Consider the following 12,599-nt stretch of genomic DNA (forward strand, 5'->3'; position numbering starts at 1 on the left):
GTGTGCCAGCTGTGCTGGGTACGGGTACGTGTGAGGAGGCAGGCAAGCGCCTGGCCTTGCTGGAGGGCACGTCAGCGGCTCCGTGACTTACTCACCTGGCTCTGTCTGTGTCGTTTTGTTTTCCAGTTTTCTCTGTTGTCCCTGTTCCCAGACCTGGACCCAGGTGAGTGTGCCGATTGCCGGGGGCTTCCCCACCACCACTCCGCATCCACCGGCTGGCTCTGGGATGGGGGAAGGGCAACCAGGCACAGGAGTGTAGGCACAACCTCAGAGTTCAAATGGTCCAGAGGCATCACAGACTCCTTTGAGGATTTTCCTGGAAAAATACATTCCCAGGTGTTTGTATGGCCACACACACACACACACACACACACACACACACAGTTGGCGCCCTGATTTCGAGTTGCCCATGGATACCCCTGATGCCCAGTCTCAGGACCCCAAGGGACAAATTGCTGATGCTGTTAAATCCCTTCATTTTACAGAGCAGGACACTGAGGCCCAGAGAGGGGAAGCGACTTGCCCCGGGTCACCCAGCCCTTTGGTGTCTGAGATGAGGTGACAGGTACAAGACAAAGTCAGGTTGTCATCGAGCAATGACTGGCTCCGGGGTGGAGGGGTGGCCCTATGCCACCCCCACTTACTTCGCCCCCTGAGGTGGGAAGCCAGCACCTCTATGCTGAGAGGAGGGTGTCAGTGCCACGCAGGGAGCCGCCAGGCTGACCCACCCCTGGCGATAGCTCCCCAGTGTCCCCACCTGGTCTCTCTCCTCGAGATTCGATGTGTCCACTCCCCAGTGAGTCTCTTTCACTCAGCCTCGCCCTCTCACCTTCTCCCTTCCCCATCCCCTGTGCCTGGTCTCTGGCCCTGGGTCTGCACCTGCCTCTGGAGACTGCAGTCACGGCTAAACTTTGGATTTATTTGGAGCCAAGATGCCAATCACTGGACCAAATTGGTACAACAGTCAATATTCTTCTTCAGCAAAGCCTGCGATGGGCAGGCAGGTTGTGCCGCTCCAGGCAATGGATGCCTGGCCTTTGTCCTGCCCGCCTGCTCAGGAAATGTGTGTGGCATTGCACAGGAACGTATGTGAGCGTGCTTTTGGGTTTCTAAGAAGATCTGGGTCTTTCCCCAAAGCAAAGGAGAATGTCCAAGCCAACCTATAATTCAGTTCCTTGGGGACCCCTGTTTCGGAGCGTTCCCCCGGCTGGCCACGCCAGCATCCACACGTGGACTCCAGGGAGGGTCCAAAGCCACACGCTGCCCCCTCCCCGGCCTTCAGAACTAACTGCTCGGGCACCAGCAAAGGGGCTGCTCTGGTCTGGGTGTCCGATAGACAGAACGGCAGGACTGTGGGTCACCCAGTGACGAAACAGGGGCATGAAAGTCTCCAGGGACCGCACTCCCTTCAAGTGTTTGAAAAGCAGCCCCACCCTTCCTCCATGAGGTGGACACTGTGGGAATTAAGAGGCGTCTCGGCCTCATGACACTTGACTGCCATCTGCCGGAAAGTTGCAAATGACAGACGTCTACAATGACCGTGAGCTCATGATGCCCTGGATTGTGCAGTGAACAACAGGGACAACTGGGAGCCGTGGCCCTACTGGGCAGAGATCCCAGAAAAGGGAGTGGATTCATTCGCGGTGGCCACACAGCTCTAATTAAACAGGGTGAAGTTGATAGGGGCTGATTTGACCTGGGAACAGGGAGAACGTCCTCATTGTCAGAGTTGTCCAGAAATCTGAATAGGCTGTTGGGCTCTTGAGAGGTAGTGAGCTCCCCATCACTGGTGGTATTTAAGCACCAGCTACAGAACAACTTAGCCGGGAGTGGAGAGTGTGGGGTTTAACATCCCGAGGTTCTGGGCTCGGTAAGAACTCTGCCAGTAGCTTCTGGCATGTGGGCGAGTAGAGGAAGGGACCGTGGGACACGCCACCCCTGGCTTCTGAGTCCATCTCGAGGTGTCTGTCAGGCTCCGGCCGTGGAGCGGGGTGAGGTGCAGGGCTGAGTCTTGCTGCAAAGGGCAGCTTAGGTTTTAAAGTCGCCCCCGTTGGTGTCTGAGTTCATTTCACAGGGGGGTTGTGCTTTGATGAAATCTGTCAGGGCCCAGCAGGCTTTGGACCACAACGTGGCCCGGGAAACGTGGTCTCCTGTCCACAAGCAAGCTGTTTCTTCCGTTGATCTTGCTGCAGACAGTGCACGGGGAGGGTCTTGCTGGAGGAGAAGGTGCCCACACCACGGTCCCCAGTGGGTGGCAGAGGAGGTGGCCATCAAACGGCACAGGCTCTGCCCATCTCCCCAAAGCAGGTGACGCGACAGCCAACAGGCCTGCGGAAATGCCTCTTCAAAGCTGGCTTGGCTCTGCCCAGCGACACAGGCTGAGCCCATCCATCAGCTGTCCCGCCGCCTGCCAGGGAGGGTCTCCGCTGGGCTCGCCCTGTCAGCCGGATTGGAAGCGTCAAATGCAGACGGACAGGCCTGGGGTTTGGGGGAGGCCCTGGGAGGAACCGGCTGTGCCACGGTGATGGATGACGCCAACAGGGACGGCATTCCGGGGATTTTTATTCCGTTCCACACATCTGGCAGGCTCTTTAACCGGAGCAGCTGCAAAGCCTCCATCACAGCGACTCCGGAGTTTTTCCGAGAGACCTTGGGTCTGGACCATGGTGATCCGGGCCGAGGGACCAGGAGCCTGGGTTAAAGAACATTTTCCAGTGCGTGTCACTTCCTGGAAGCCAAACCCATGGGGGCTCCAGGGCTTAGAAAAAAGCACCCCCAGACTTGGAGTTGGGTAGACTTGATTTCAGATGCCACCTCCTTCCGCCTCAGGTTTTCCTCTTCTGCAAAATAGCAGTAATAATACGGATGCCGTGGGGTTATCTTAAGGTTAAATAAGATGGTGGGCAGCACATTGATCTGGGATAGCACCTGAGACATAGAAAATACTCGATACAGGATGACCTCTAGTTAGGACGATTCGGGTTAATGCAGGAAGCTCTCGCTCTTCTCCCTGATACACTCTAGACACAGACTCTGAACAATAGACAAATCCACAGGGATTTCTTTTTATACCTAATATAATGTGCTTCTGACAGCTGCTGCATCTCCCCCAGAGCTCTCCCCTTTTCTACAGCCCAGAGAAAGTCTCAAGTAATCTGTATTTGAACCTGGACTGTTTTTCTACAATCCACCAATGGCGCCAAATTTCATGTTAGGCTGCAATCCCTCTCTACCCAGGAAAGTACTTGGACAAGTTTCTAGACTCCTACAAAGCTCAACAGGCATTTTCCCCACCAAACACCTGACCCAAATCTCACATAGTTTCTCTCCTAAACTCCCTGTTTACTCTGCTCCAAGCAGACGCCATCTTTGCTGGGATAGCTGTGTGCCTGCTGTGTGCAGGCCAATAGAAAGAAGGGCTTAGTCACAGAGGGAAAAATTAATCTGTCAAACATTAAGTGCATATAGGGCTCTGTGCTGGGCATGGTGGGGTAGAAAGAAAAATAGGGTTGGCCCTGCTCTTAAGAAACAAACAACCGACCGAGTTGGAGGAAATACATTGATAGAAGGAGTTAAATAGGAACCATAAGAGAGAAGGGCCATCTGAGACCTGGCCCTGAAACTTAACCTCTGCAGCCACCTGGGCCACTGAGGAATGTTCTAGCATCTAACATTCTAATCCCACTGGCAACCCAATATCAATCAAACCCTGGTTGTCTGTTTGTTATGACTTCCCCAGTCTTAGTGGTTTTGACCATCAGCAATGTATGTAGAACTTAATTCTTCAGTTGGCAATGTAGACTGGGCTTAGCCATGCTGTTCTTCTGGTCTGGACCAGGCTGAGCTGGTGGATGGGCTGGGCTTCCTCACATGTCCGAGGCCTTGGCTGGGACCACTGGACCTGCTGCTGCCCCTCATGTCCTCTCATCTGCCTGTAGTACAGGCCACACTTGTTCACATGCAGTCACGGGGGCCCATGGGTGGGGAGGGGTGGCACACACAAGGCTTCCTGAGGCCCAGGCACCCTTTTACCACATGCTATGGGCCAAAGCAAGTACCAAGGGCAGCCCAGACCCAAGGGCCAGGGAAAATGGGCTTTATCTTTTGTGGGAGGAGCTTCAAAGTCACATGGCAAAAGCTATGGCTACAGGGAAGGGTGGGAGCCAGGGCCATGTTTTCCGTCAGATTGGCTTTGACCACACCAGAGGCCCAATGTGCAACTTGAGGCTCCCAGGCCTGAGCTTGGCCACATCTGGCTTCCCTACCTCTGCACTACCCTTTCATCTCCTTCCTTGGCTGGTTTTCTTCTCCCCGCCAATCCAGACAAGACGCTCCTTTGATGGAGGCCACATCCCCTCTTATTTGTACTACTTACTCCCCTCTGTTCCCAAGGCCTTCCTGCACCTGCCATAATACTTGGCCCGTTGTAGGTGTACAATGCACATTTTTTTACCTAGGCAATGGGATAGAAAAGACAAAATAAGCTTTTTATCAAACATGTTTTATTAAATATGTTTTTATTGATTTTAGAGAGAGAGGAAGGGAGAGGGATAGAGAGATAGAAATATCAACGAGAGAGAAATACCAATCAACTGTCTCTTCCACACCCTCTACTGGGGATCAAGCCCAAAACCTAGGCATGTGCCCCAACTGTGAGTCAAATCTGTGAACTCTTGCTTCATGGGTCAATGCTCAACCACTGAGCCACACTGGCCGGGCCAAGATAAGCTTTAAGTTTGGAGGTGAAGACTCCTCCCCAGTGATGCTGCAGCCCACCCCAAGTGGGGAGGATCTTAGCGCCCTTTGCACAGCACCCAGCTCTGCGGCCTCTGTCCACCTTTACCCAGGGCCTGGGCCCTGGAGACTAGCAGGAGCATAATTCAAAGCCTACCTGGTTTATTCCCTCCGTAGCTTTCCTGAGTGATGAGCAGATCTTGTTCCTAGGGTTGGATTCAAGTCAAAATCGTCCAGCAGACACTTCATCCTTGCCCCAACCCCCAGAGAAGTTGCTCCATTCCATCCATGTGAAACTCTCTTCTCCTAATATCTGCAAAGGGGTGGATTCTGAGTGGCCTCACCAAGATTAGCCCATCTGACCCTCCACCTGAGGGAGTGATGGGAGAAATGACAGGAGCAATGGGAGGCACTTATCTATAAACACCTGTTAGAAAAACAAAAATGCATTCTCCAAAGCAAAAAAGAAAGAGATGATGCAATACCTCATTATCAGGCCCCATTGTCTCTCCCAAATGTCAGCTGGAAAGCTTTTATGTCAAACTCAGAAAAACATTTTTTCTCCCCTCACTTTCTCTCTGTTTTATCCAACTAGATGGAAAGAAACTTTATTTGCTCCAGGAAGACAATGGCCTTATCTTCAACCCAGATCCTCATCCCTGGAAGGTGGCCTCCTCTGGGAGCATTCTCAGAGTGGGGAAAGGCAGTTCGGGAGAAATAATGAGCAAGCAAAGGGAGTCTCGACTTGACACTGTGATAAATGAGGTGAAACTCTGGCAAGGAACCAGAGTTGGCAGATTCAAAAAGGAAATAAAAAGATAGTTCCATTTTAATGGGAAATATAAAACAGCCATTGTGCAAAAGTCGATTTTTCAAAAGCCAGAGAGATAAAGACTCGAAGGGGATGACTGAGAGACGAGTGAGGTAATGCGATTGATAACCGGGCCTGGGTAAAGTGCGGTCCTCGGAGCCATCAGCTGGCTCAGTGGGAGCGCCTTTTCAAGTCGGCTATCTGCATCTGCGCTGGCCTCATTATCATATGTATCTCTGGACGGCTTCCGTACGGCTTCTGCCTGCCATGCTCCTGCCAGCTGGAGCCAGCCAAGTCCATGGTGTACAATGCACGTGTTTTTAATCTAGACAATGGGATTAAGTGCCAACAGAAGAGAAAGGACAAAATAAGCTTTAAGTTCAGAGGTAAAGCAACCCTCCCAGGTGATGCACCCACAAAGCACCTTCAGCACATGCTGCAGCCCACCCCAAATGCAAAGAGTCTTAGCGCCCTTCTTGCTCGGTCCCCCAGCTGCTTGGCCTCTGCAAACTTTCTGCAAACCCCAGACTTCTCTCCATGAGCCACAGAGCTCCCAGCATCTTCCAAGGCCCCATGTCAATGAGCTTGAGTCCAGCCTGTCACACACTTGCTCTTCCCAGTGGACTGGCCAGTGTGAGGTTTGCACCTTGGGAAACACCATACACGGCCCTGCCTTTCAGTGCGCAGGATCCATGAACCCTCTCAAGGTTGTCGTTGGGTGATTCCTAATTAGCAGGCTGGCTATTCCATGGGGATGGCTTTTCCCAAGGGCAAGTGTAGAGGTACCTGAGGCCTGTATGAGGCCAAACTGAAGCAGCCAAGGGTTCAATTTAGGGGTTCTATTGAGATAAACTGTCTTAATTTATATCCTCCTGTTTATTAGCTATGTGACCTTGGGCAAGTTACTTAACCTCTTTCAACCTTGCGTTTCTCAACCTAAAATTGAGATAATAACATATCTGAATTTTTATGAGGATGAAATCGAAGGTTCATGTAAAATGCTTAGTCCAGGGCCTGGTACACAGTAAAGGCTCAATGAACATTAGCTGTTGTGATGACTCTCTAGACACAACTCGGGAGAGTTTGATGCTGTGACCAAGAGGACAGTGTAGTTTCTTTGACTTCATTAAGCTGAGGTGACTAATAAAGTCCCATCGAGAAATTTTATTCACAGAACCATCCAATGAGGCACTCAAGTGCCATTGGCTTTGACCCTGGGCAGACCTTACACAGGACCTTGGAGACCTTTCAGGCTCCAATCACCTTCATGCTGCTCCCGGATGAGAACACAGGGACACCAAGCATACCATTGCCTTGTCCAAGGTCACATTCAGTGGGAAGCCAGAACTTGACTTCTTCCCCTTTCCAATCAGGTGCTCTTGACCCTGTCCAGTGCCAACGCTACATTGCTGGGGGTGACCTCATCCTTCTTCCAAATGGAAACTCATGATGCTTGACCTCTGTCCACCCCATCAGTGTGAGGATCTGGAAAGACACCTGATTCCTCCTCCAGGACTTTGAAATCTTTGGAGAGGGGGAGGGGGGGGAATGTTCGGTGAAATAAAATGACTGATGTAATCATTAGGGTTTCTTCGGCCTGTTCCCACCCCTGCAGATTGGACTCCTGACAACTATGAGTACAGCCCTGAGTACTACACGCAGGAAGAGAGCACGGATGGTGCTGTTGACCACTCCGATAATCCTGAGTGGTACTATGAAGACTACAGTGATAACCAGGATGGTGAGCTGAGGTGTTTTCCCAGGGTTGTGTCTTGAGATGCCGAAGCATGATCTACGCGGACCAAAAGATTTAAGCACAGTGTGGAAAATTTATTACAAGCAGATTCAGACTCCCCGCAAGGGGAGGGGGACCCAAGAATGGGCTGCCTGTTAAAGCCTTGTGGTCCAGGGGTATATATTTGCTACAAGCTGCTCTATGTCTACCTGTGTCGTCACCTGATTGATTCCCTCAATTGTTCTTTGCCCGGTTCCTGTGCTGAACTTTCCGTTTCTGTGTGTGTGCTTTCTCTGTCCCTGTGCTGAACTTTCCCTGTTTCTGTGTGTGTGCTTTCTCTGTTCCTATGCTGAACTTTCCCTGTTTCTGTGTGTGTGCTTTCTCTGTTCCTATGCTGAACTTTCCCTGTTGCTGTGTGTGTGCTTTCTCGGTTCCTGTGCTGAACTTTCCGTTTCTGTGTGTGTGCTTTCTCTGTCCCTGTGCTGAATTTTCCCTGTTTCTATGTGTTCATGCATCTTGTTTACTGCAGGCCCTCCCTTGGTTTCCATGCCTCCCGCTTTGAGTCCAGAAACGTTTTATTATTTCTGCTTGGTTGGTTCCTGTGGTTAGGCTGCTCAAACTGCCGTGTCTGCCCCTGCCTGTGTTCCACCTGCCTTTGTTTTCCACAGGACCCCGGCCCTATCTGCCTGCGTTCCAAGCTAACTCCTCTCAATAGCAGGTACCAACCCTGTTCAGGGGCCCTCCCAGGAGGAGGGCAGCACGCCTGGAGGTGAATTTATGTGTTACCACGTGCAAAGGCCTCCCTCTCTTCCTGCTCTCTGACGGGCATTGTAAAATAGGTACCAAAGAAAGTACCTAAACTGGCTATTTTTCCAGCTAGAATTATATACTGCGGGGCCTGGGGAAGTCCTCTGCAACCATGTCTCTCAGAGGACAGGTGAGGCAAATGAGACCAGGAAAGGAGTTGACTCAGTCAAGTTGATACACAAGTTAGTGCCCCATCATCTAGCTCTCCCGACCCTGTGAGTAGGAGTCAGAGTCAAAATCATTCCCAGAGCTTTTGTGACAGGTAGGCCCTAATTAGGGAGAAGCGTCTGAGTTAACATTCAGCGTCAGATTGGCAGCATTCACAAACTTGGCATTGGCACTTCCCTTCCCTGGCACCTGCGCTGTGTTTTTCTTCCTCTTGGACTCTTTAGAAGCTCTGCATTGTTTTTAGGATGTGTGTGTGTGTCTGTGTGTCTGTGTGTTCACATGTGTGCTTCTGCCCCATTTGTGTTTTTTTGTGGCTTCTTAACCGAGCCATAGTGCAGAAAGGAAAGGGAGACGCTGGCCCAAGCGCAGCCGTGTGCCTTACAGTAGCGGAAGAAACGGAAAGCAGCCAGCCACTGGAATAAAAGCTGTGAAACTGTGCGAAGTGGCCTGGAAGGCAGGGCTAAGACATGGGGCATCGGGGGAACATCAGAAGGGACTATCAAAACAAGAGCGGGGCCCAGGGATCCTAGTCCCTGAACCAAAGAACAATGCGTGTGAACAGAAGGATAAAGAATTCCCTGAGGGAAGATCCATTCAGACAACCATGAAAAGCCAAAGGCACAGATGAAATATGACAAAATCTAACTGAACAAGTAGTTGAAGAAAGATGAAGGCCACTGGGTCATTTCCTCCTTGCCGTCAATTTTTCTGTCACCCTCTTGCCTTTGGTCTTCGTGCCTGATGTTCAGAAAGCGTGTGTTCCGTTAGGGGTGGGTTTTCTTTCCCCAGGCCTGACCTCCACCCCTGGGGCCTGGGAGTAGGGGAGGTCTTCAGGCTTGTGAAATGCATTCAGCATCAGAGACAGACCCCGTGGCACTCCCAGCGAGACTGGGAGGAGGAAAAGACTGAGGATGGGAAAGGGGAGTTTCTCAATGAGAAAGGCCCCCTCGCAAGCCAGACCGAGGGGAGACAGTCACCATTCCTTCTTGTCAGTCAGTCCTCTTTCCAACCTGAATCCCTCTCTCTGGTCATGTGACTGCTTTTGTCCTTGCTCTTTTGTTTTGTTTTTGTTAATCCTCGCCCGAGGATATTTTTCCAATGATTTTTATGGAGAGTGGAAGAGAGAGGGAAAGACAGAGAGAAACAATGATGTGAGAGAAACATATCAACTAGTTGCCTCCTGCATGAGCCCCAACCAGGGCCCAGGCAACCGAGGTATGTGGCCTTGACCGGAATTAAACCCGGGACCCTTTGGTCTGCAGGCAGATGCTCTATCTACTGAGCCAAACTGGCTAGGGCTTCCTCGCTCTGTAAGGGCCATGCCTGTGTCCCCTTTTCCCCAATCACTGGCTGTGTAGTTACTTTCTCATTTTGGCCGGAGACTGAAATTCAGTGAGTATGTAGGGTGCTTCTCACCTGCCTGCTGTTTATTGCAAACATTGCTTTCTGTCCAAATGTCTCAGATCCATGCCTGTCCAGCCCCTGTGAGCACGGTGGGACCTGCCTCGTCAGCGGGGACACTTTCAAGTGCAGCTGCCTGGCCCCTTTCTCTGGAAGCAGGTGTCAGAATGGTGAGTGCACCTTCACTGGATTCCCTCTCCCGCTGCAGTTTCCTTCTCCAGGTCAATGGGGTAAAGAAGAGCCGAGTGACCCCTCAGGAAGGACCATCGCCACACACATTACATCATGCATGATGGACTCCTCAGCATGGTCATAGGCAGCAGCTCACTGAATCCTTGCCCCTGCATGATACATAGGACTAGTGTGTCCATTCTACAGATGAGAATATCGAGGCTAAGAAGAGATAAGAGCTGGAATCTGACCCAGACATATTCAAAACTCAGGACTTGTCTTTGTTTTGGTTTGAGTGTTTAGACTAATGGCAACAGAGAAACATTGCTCTCAAATGGGAGAGCAGGAAGCACCTCAGGGCACATAACACCCAACTCCATTAGAGAAAGAGGGCCCAACGAGGGAGGGGACTTCCTCATGGCCACACAGCTAGTTAGGAGAAGAGCATAAGTTAGAGCCTTGGTGCCTAACGCCTGGCTCCATGCTCTTTCTCCCTGTTCTGCTCACTCATGGGGGCTCTGATTAAAGGCTGTGTCTGCCTTCTATGAGCTCTTGGGGGGCATACGCTAAGCACGACAAATGGAACTCCTGTGGACTAATTGCACCCCTGGAGAGCACCTGGATTCTGTTCCATCTAGCAACCATCTAACCAGGGTGAGAGAGGCAGTGGAGGTCTTATATACATAGGGTTTTATGGTTGATTTCTCTCTTCTGTGTCCTCTTTATTTACTCCTTCCATTTTCAATCCTACAAGTCCTTCCACAGATGGTTCTGGATAATTTGGTATATTGATATAAACATAGTATCTGGGTTCACCCCTCACCTTCTCAGAAGAATGGTCGGGGGGCGGGGATGTAAATGAAATATAAAATCAGCTATGAAACGGAGAAACTCAAAATGCAGTTCTGTTAAAGGTGTAAAGGTTATCAAGGTTTTTATCAAGATAGAATAATATGTGAGTAAGTATGGGAAGGAACACTAGAAGGAACTGAGAAGCAATCATAATAACCTGAAGATTAGAGAAAAGCCTTGCTTGGGTGGGGGTGGAGGGAGGGGCGGGGAAAGAAGCAGGGTAAAAGAAGCAGGTCTTTCAGGACCATGGACAAGGGCACGATCTCCATCAGCCATCTGACCCTCAAACATTGTGTTGTTCAGGTATCCCTCTAAGTGAAATGCACCCCCAATAATGTCCTGTACTTTGAACCTTCTTCTCTATGGATCTCCTACAGTGAACAACAAGTGCAAGGAAAACCCATGTGGCCTGGGCGAATGTCTTATTACTCAGAGTCCTCCCTACTACCGCTGTGCCTGCAAGCACCCCTACAGGGGTTCAGACTGCTCCACAGGTAAGTGCCGGCACCCCCTTCCATGCTAGACTTTCTCTGCCCTGGCTCGTGCCTGGGGTCTCTGAACCCTACAGTCCAGATACATTTGATGTTCTAGTAACATCCATGATGGCCATTATCACTAGGAGTTTTAAAGATTCATCATCCCTAGAGAGTTACTGAGAGTTGCCTGATCTGTGCTCCTTATCTTCCAAAAAGAATCATCTTAAAAATCACTTCCTCCAGGAAGTCAGCCCTGGTTTATTCCCGGAATGGCCCATGGTGGGGCATAAATCTATACTGATTCAGTGTATGAGTCAGGGATTGTCCAAGGCAATTTATACTCTCTCTCACATTCTCCCTAAAACACTCAAGGAAGAATTTTATGGATGAAGAAAGTAAAGTTCAGAGAGGTTGACTAACTTGCTCACAGTCACACAGCCTTAAAGGGGGACAGCCAAGTTTCAGTTTAGCTCAGACTGATCCCCAAATGCCTGCCTGTCCATGCCTCTTGCTATTCCTTACTGCATGACCCATGCACTTGCATACACTTTGTGGCCTTCATCACAGTGCCTCATCCGTGTTTGTAGATGATCTTTGAGTTGATATGCACATTTACTAGGGCTTCCGTTGGTCTGTCTGTCCCTTGGGTGACCCATCCTTTGGAATTGATGGACACCAGAGGAATGCCACCAGTGTCTCCTCATCATCTCATATGTGGCCACAACTCATTCTGAAGACCTTTCCTGGCCCCACTTCCTGTGTTCACAGCAGTTCCCGTGTGCAGGCCAAACCCCTGCCGAAACGGTGGTACCTGCTCCCGGAACCGGCGAAGATCCAAGTTCACCTGTGCTTGTCCCAACCAGTTCAAGGGGAAATTCTGTGAGATAGGTATGGGTTTCTGCTACCACCTCAGCAGAATCTCAGGGCCACCAGCGAGGCCTTGGGAATCCTGTTCTGTTTGGGTTTTGTTCCCAGAACAGGATTCAAGTCAAGATTCCCAAACTCTGCTATTGCCTCAGCCTTCTAACCCAGTGATGACGAACCTTTTGACCTCGGCGTGTCACTAATTTAACTCTGGTGCCGTGTCACATATAGAAATTTTTTGATATTTGAAACCATAGTAAAACAAAGATTTATATTTTTGATATTTATTTTATATATTTAAATGCCACTTAACAAAGAAAAATCAACCCAAAAAATGAGTTCACGTGTCCCCTCTGACACACGTGTCATAGGTTCACCATCACTGTCCTAAAGCCACACTACTCAGTTTCTCCCTGTACATCTCTGGCACCTCCCTGAGCTTGACCAGAATTTCTCCAAAGTTTTTTAAGAAATACTGCAATGCAATTCTAGGCTGGTTGGTTCTGAGAGAGCCTCGATATGTGCAAGTTGGGTTAGGGCAGAGGGTCTCAGGGAGTCATCAGGGGGGAGCTAATGGAGT

General features: G+C 50.3%; 1 protein-coding gene across 2 annotated transcripts in view; it reads left to right on the forward strand.

Annotated features, from left to right (window-relative positions):
• The window catches only part of HABP2 (hyaluronan binding protein 2), a 32,046-nt gene that overhangs the window by 10,064 nt on the left and 9,383 nt on the right, over positions 1–12,599 (forward strand). Inside the window, exons 2-6 of one of the 2 annotated variants that reach the window (XM_006778726.2) lie at positions 127–163; positions 7,161–7,286; positions 9,719–9,826; positions 11,057–11,173; positions 11,924–12,043. In XM_006778726.2, the coding sequence (XP_006778789.1) occupies positions 127–163; positions 7,161–7,286; positions 9,719–9,826; positions 11,057–11,173; positions 11,924–12,043 (508 nt within the window). The remainder of the gene's footprint in view (positions 1–126; positions 164–7,160; positions 7,287–9,718; positions 9,827–11,056; positions 11,174–11,923; positions 12,044–12,599) is intronic. The other variant, XM_006778727.2, reaches the window with a different exon arrangement.

Source organism: Myotis davidii, unplaced genomic scaffold (assembly GCF_000327345.1).
Source record: "Myotis davidii unplaced genomic scaffold, ASM32734v1 scaffold107, whole genome shotgun sequence".
Taxonomy (NCBI): domain Eukaryota; kingdom Metazoa; phylum Chordata; class Mammalia; order Chiroptera; family Vespertilionidae; genus Myotis; species Myotis davidii.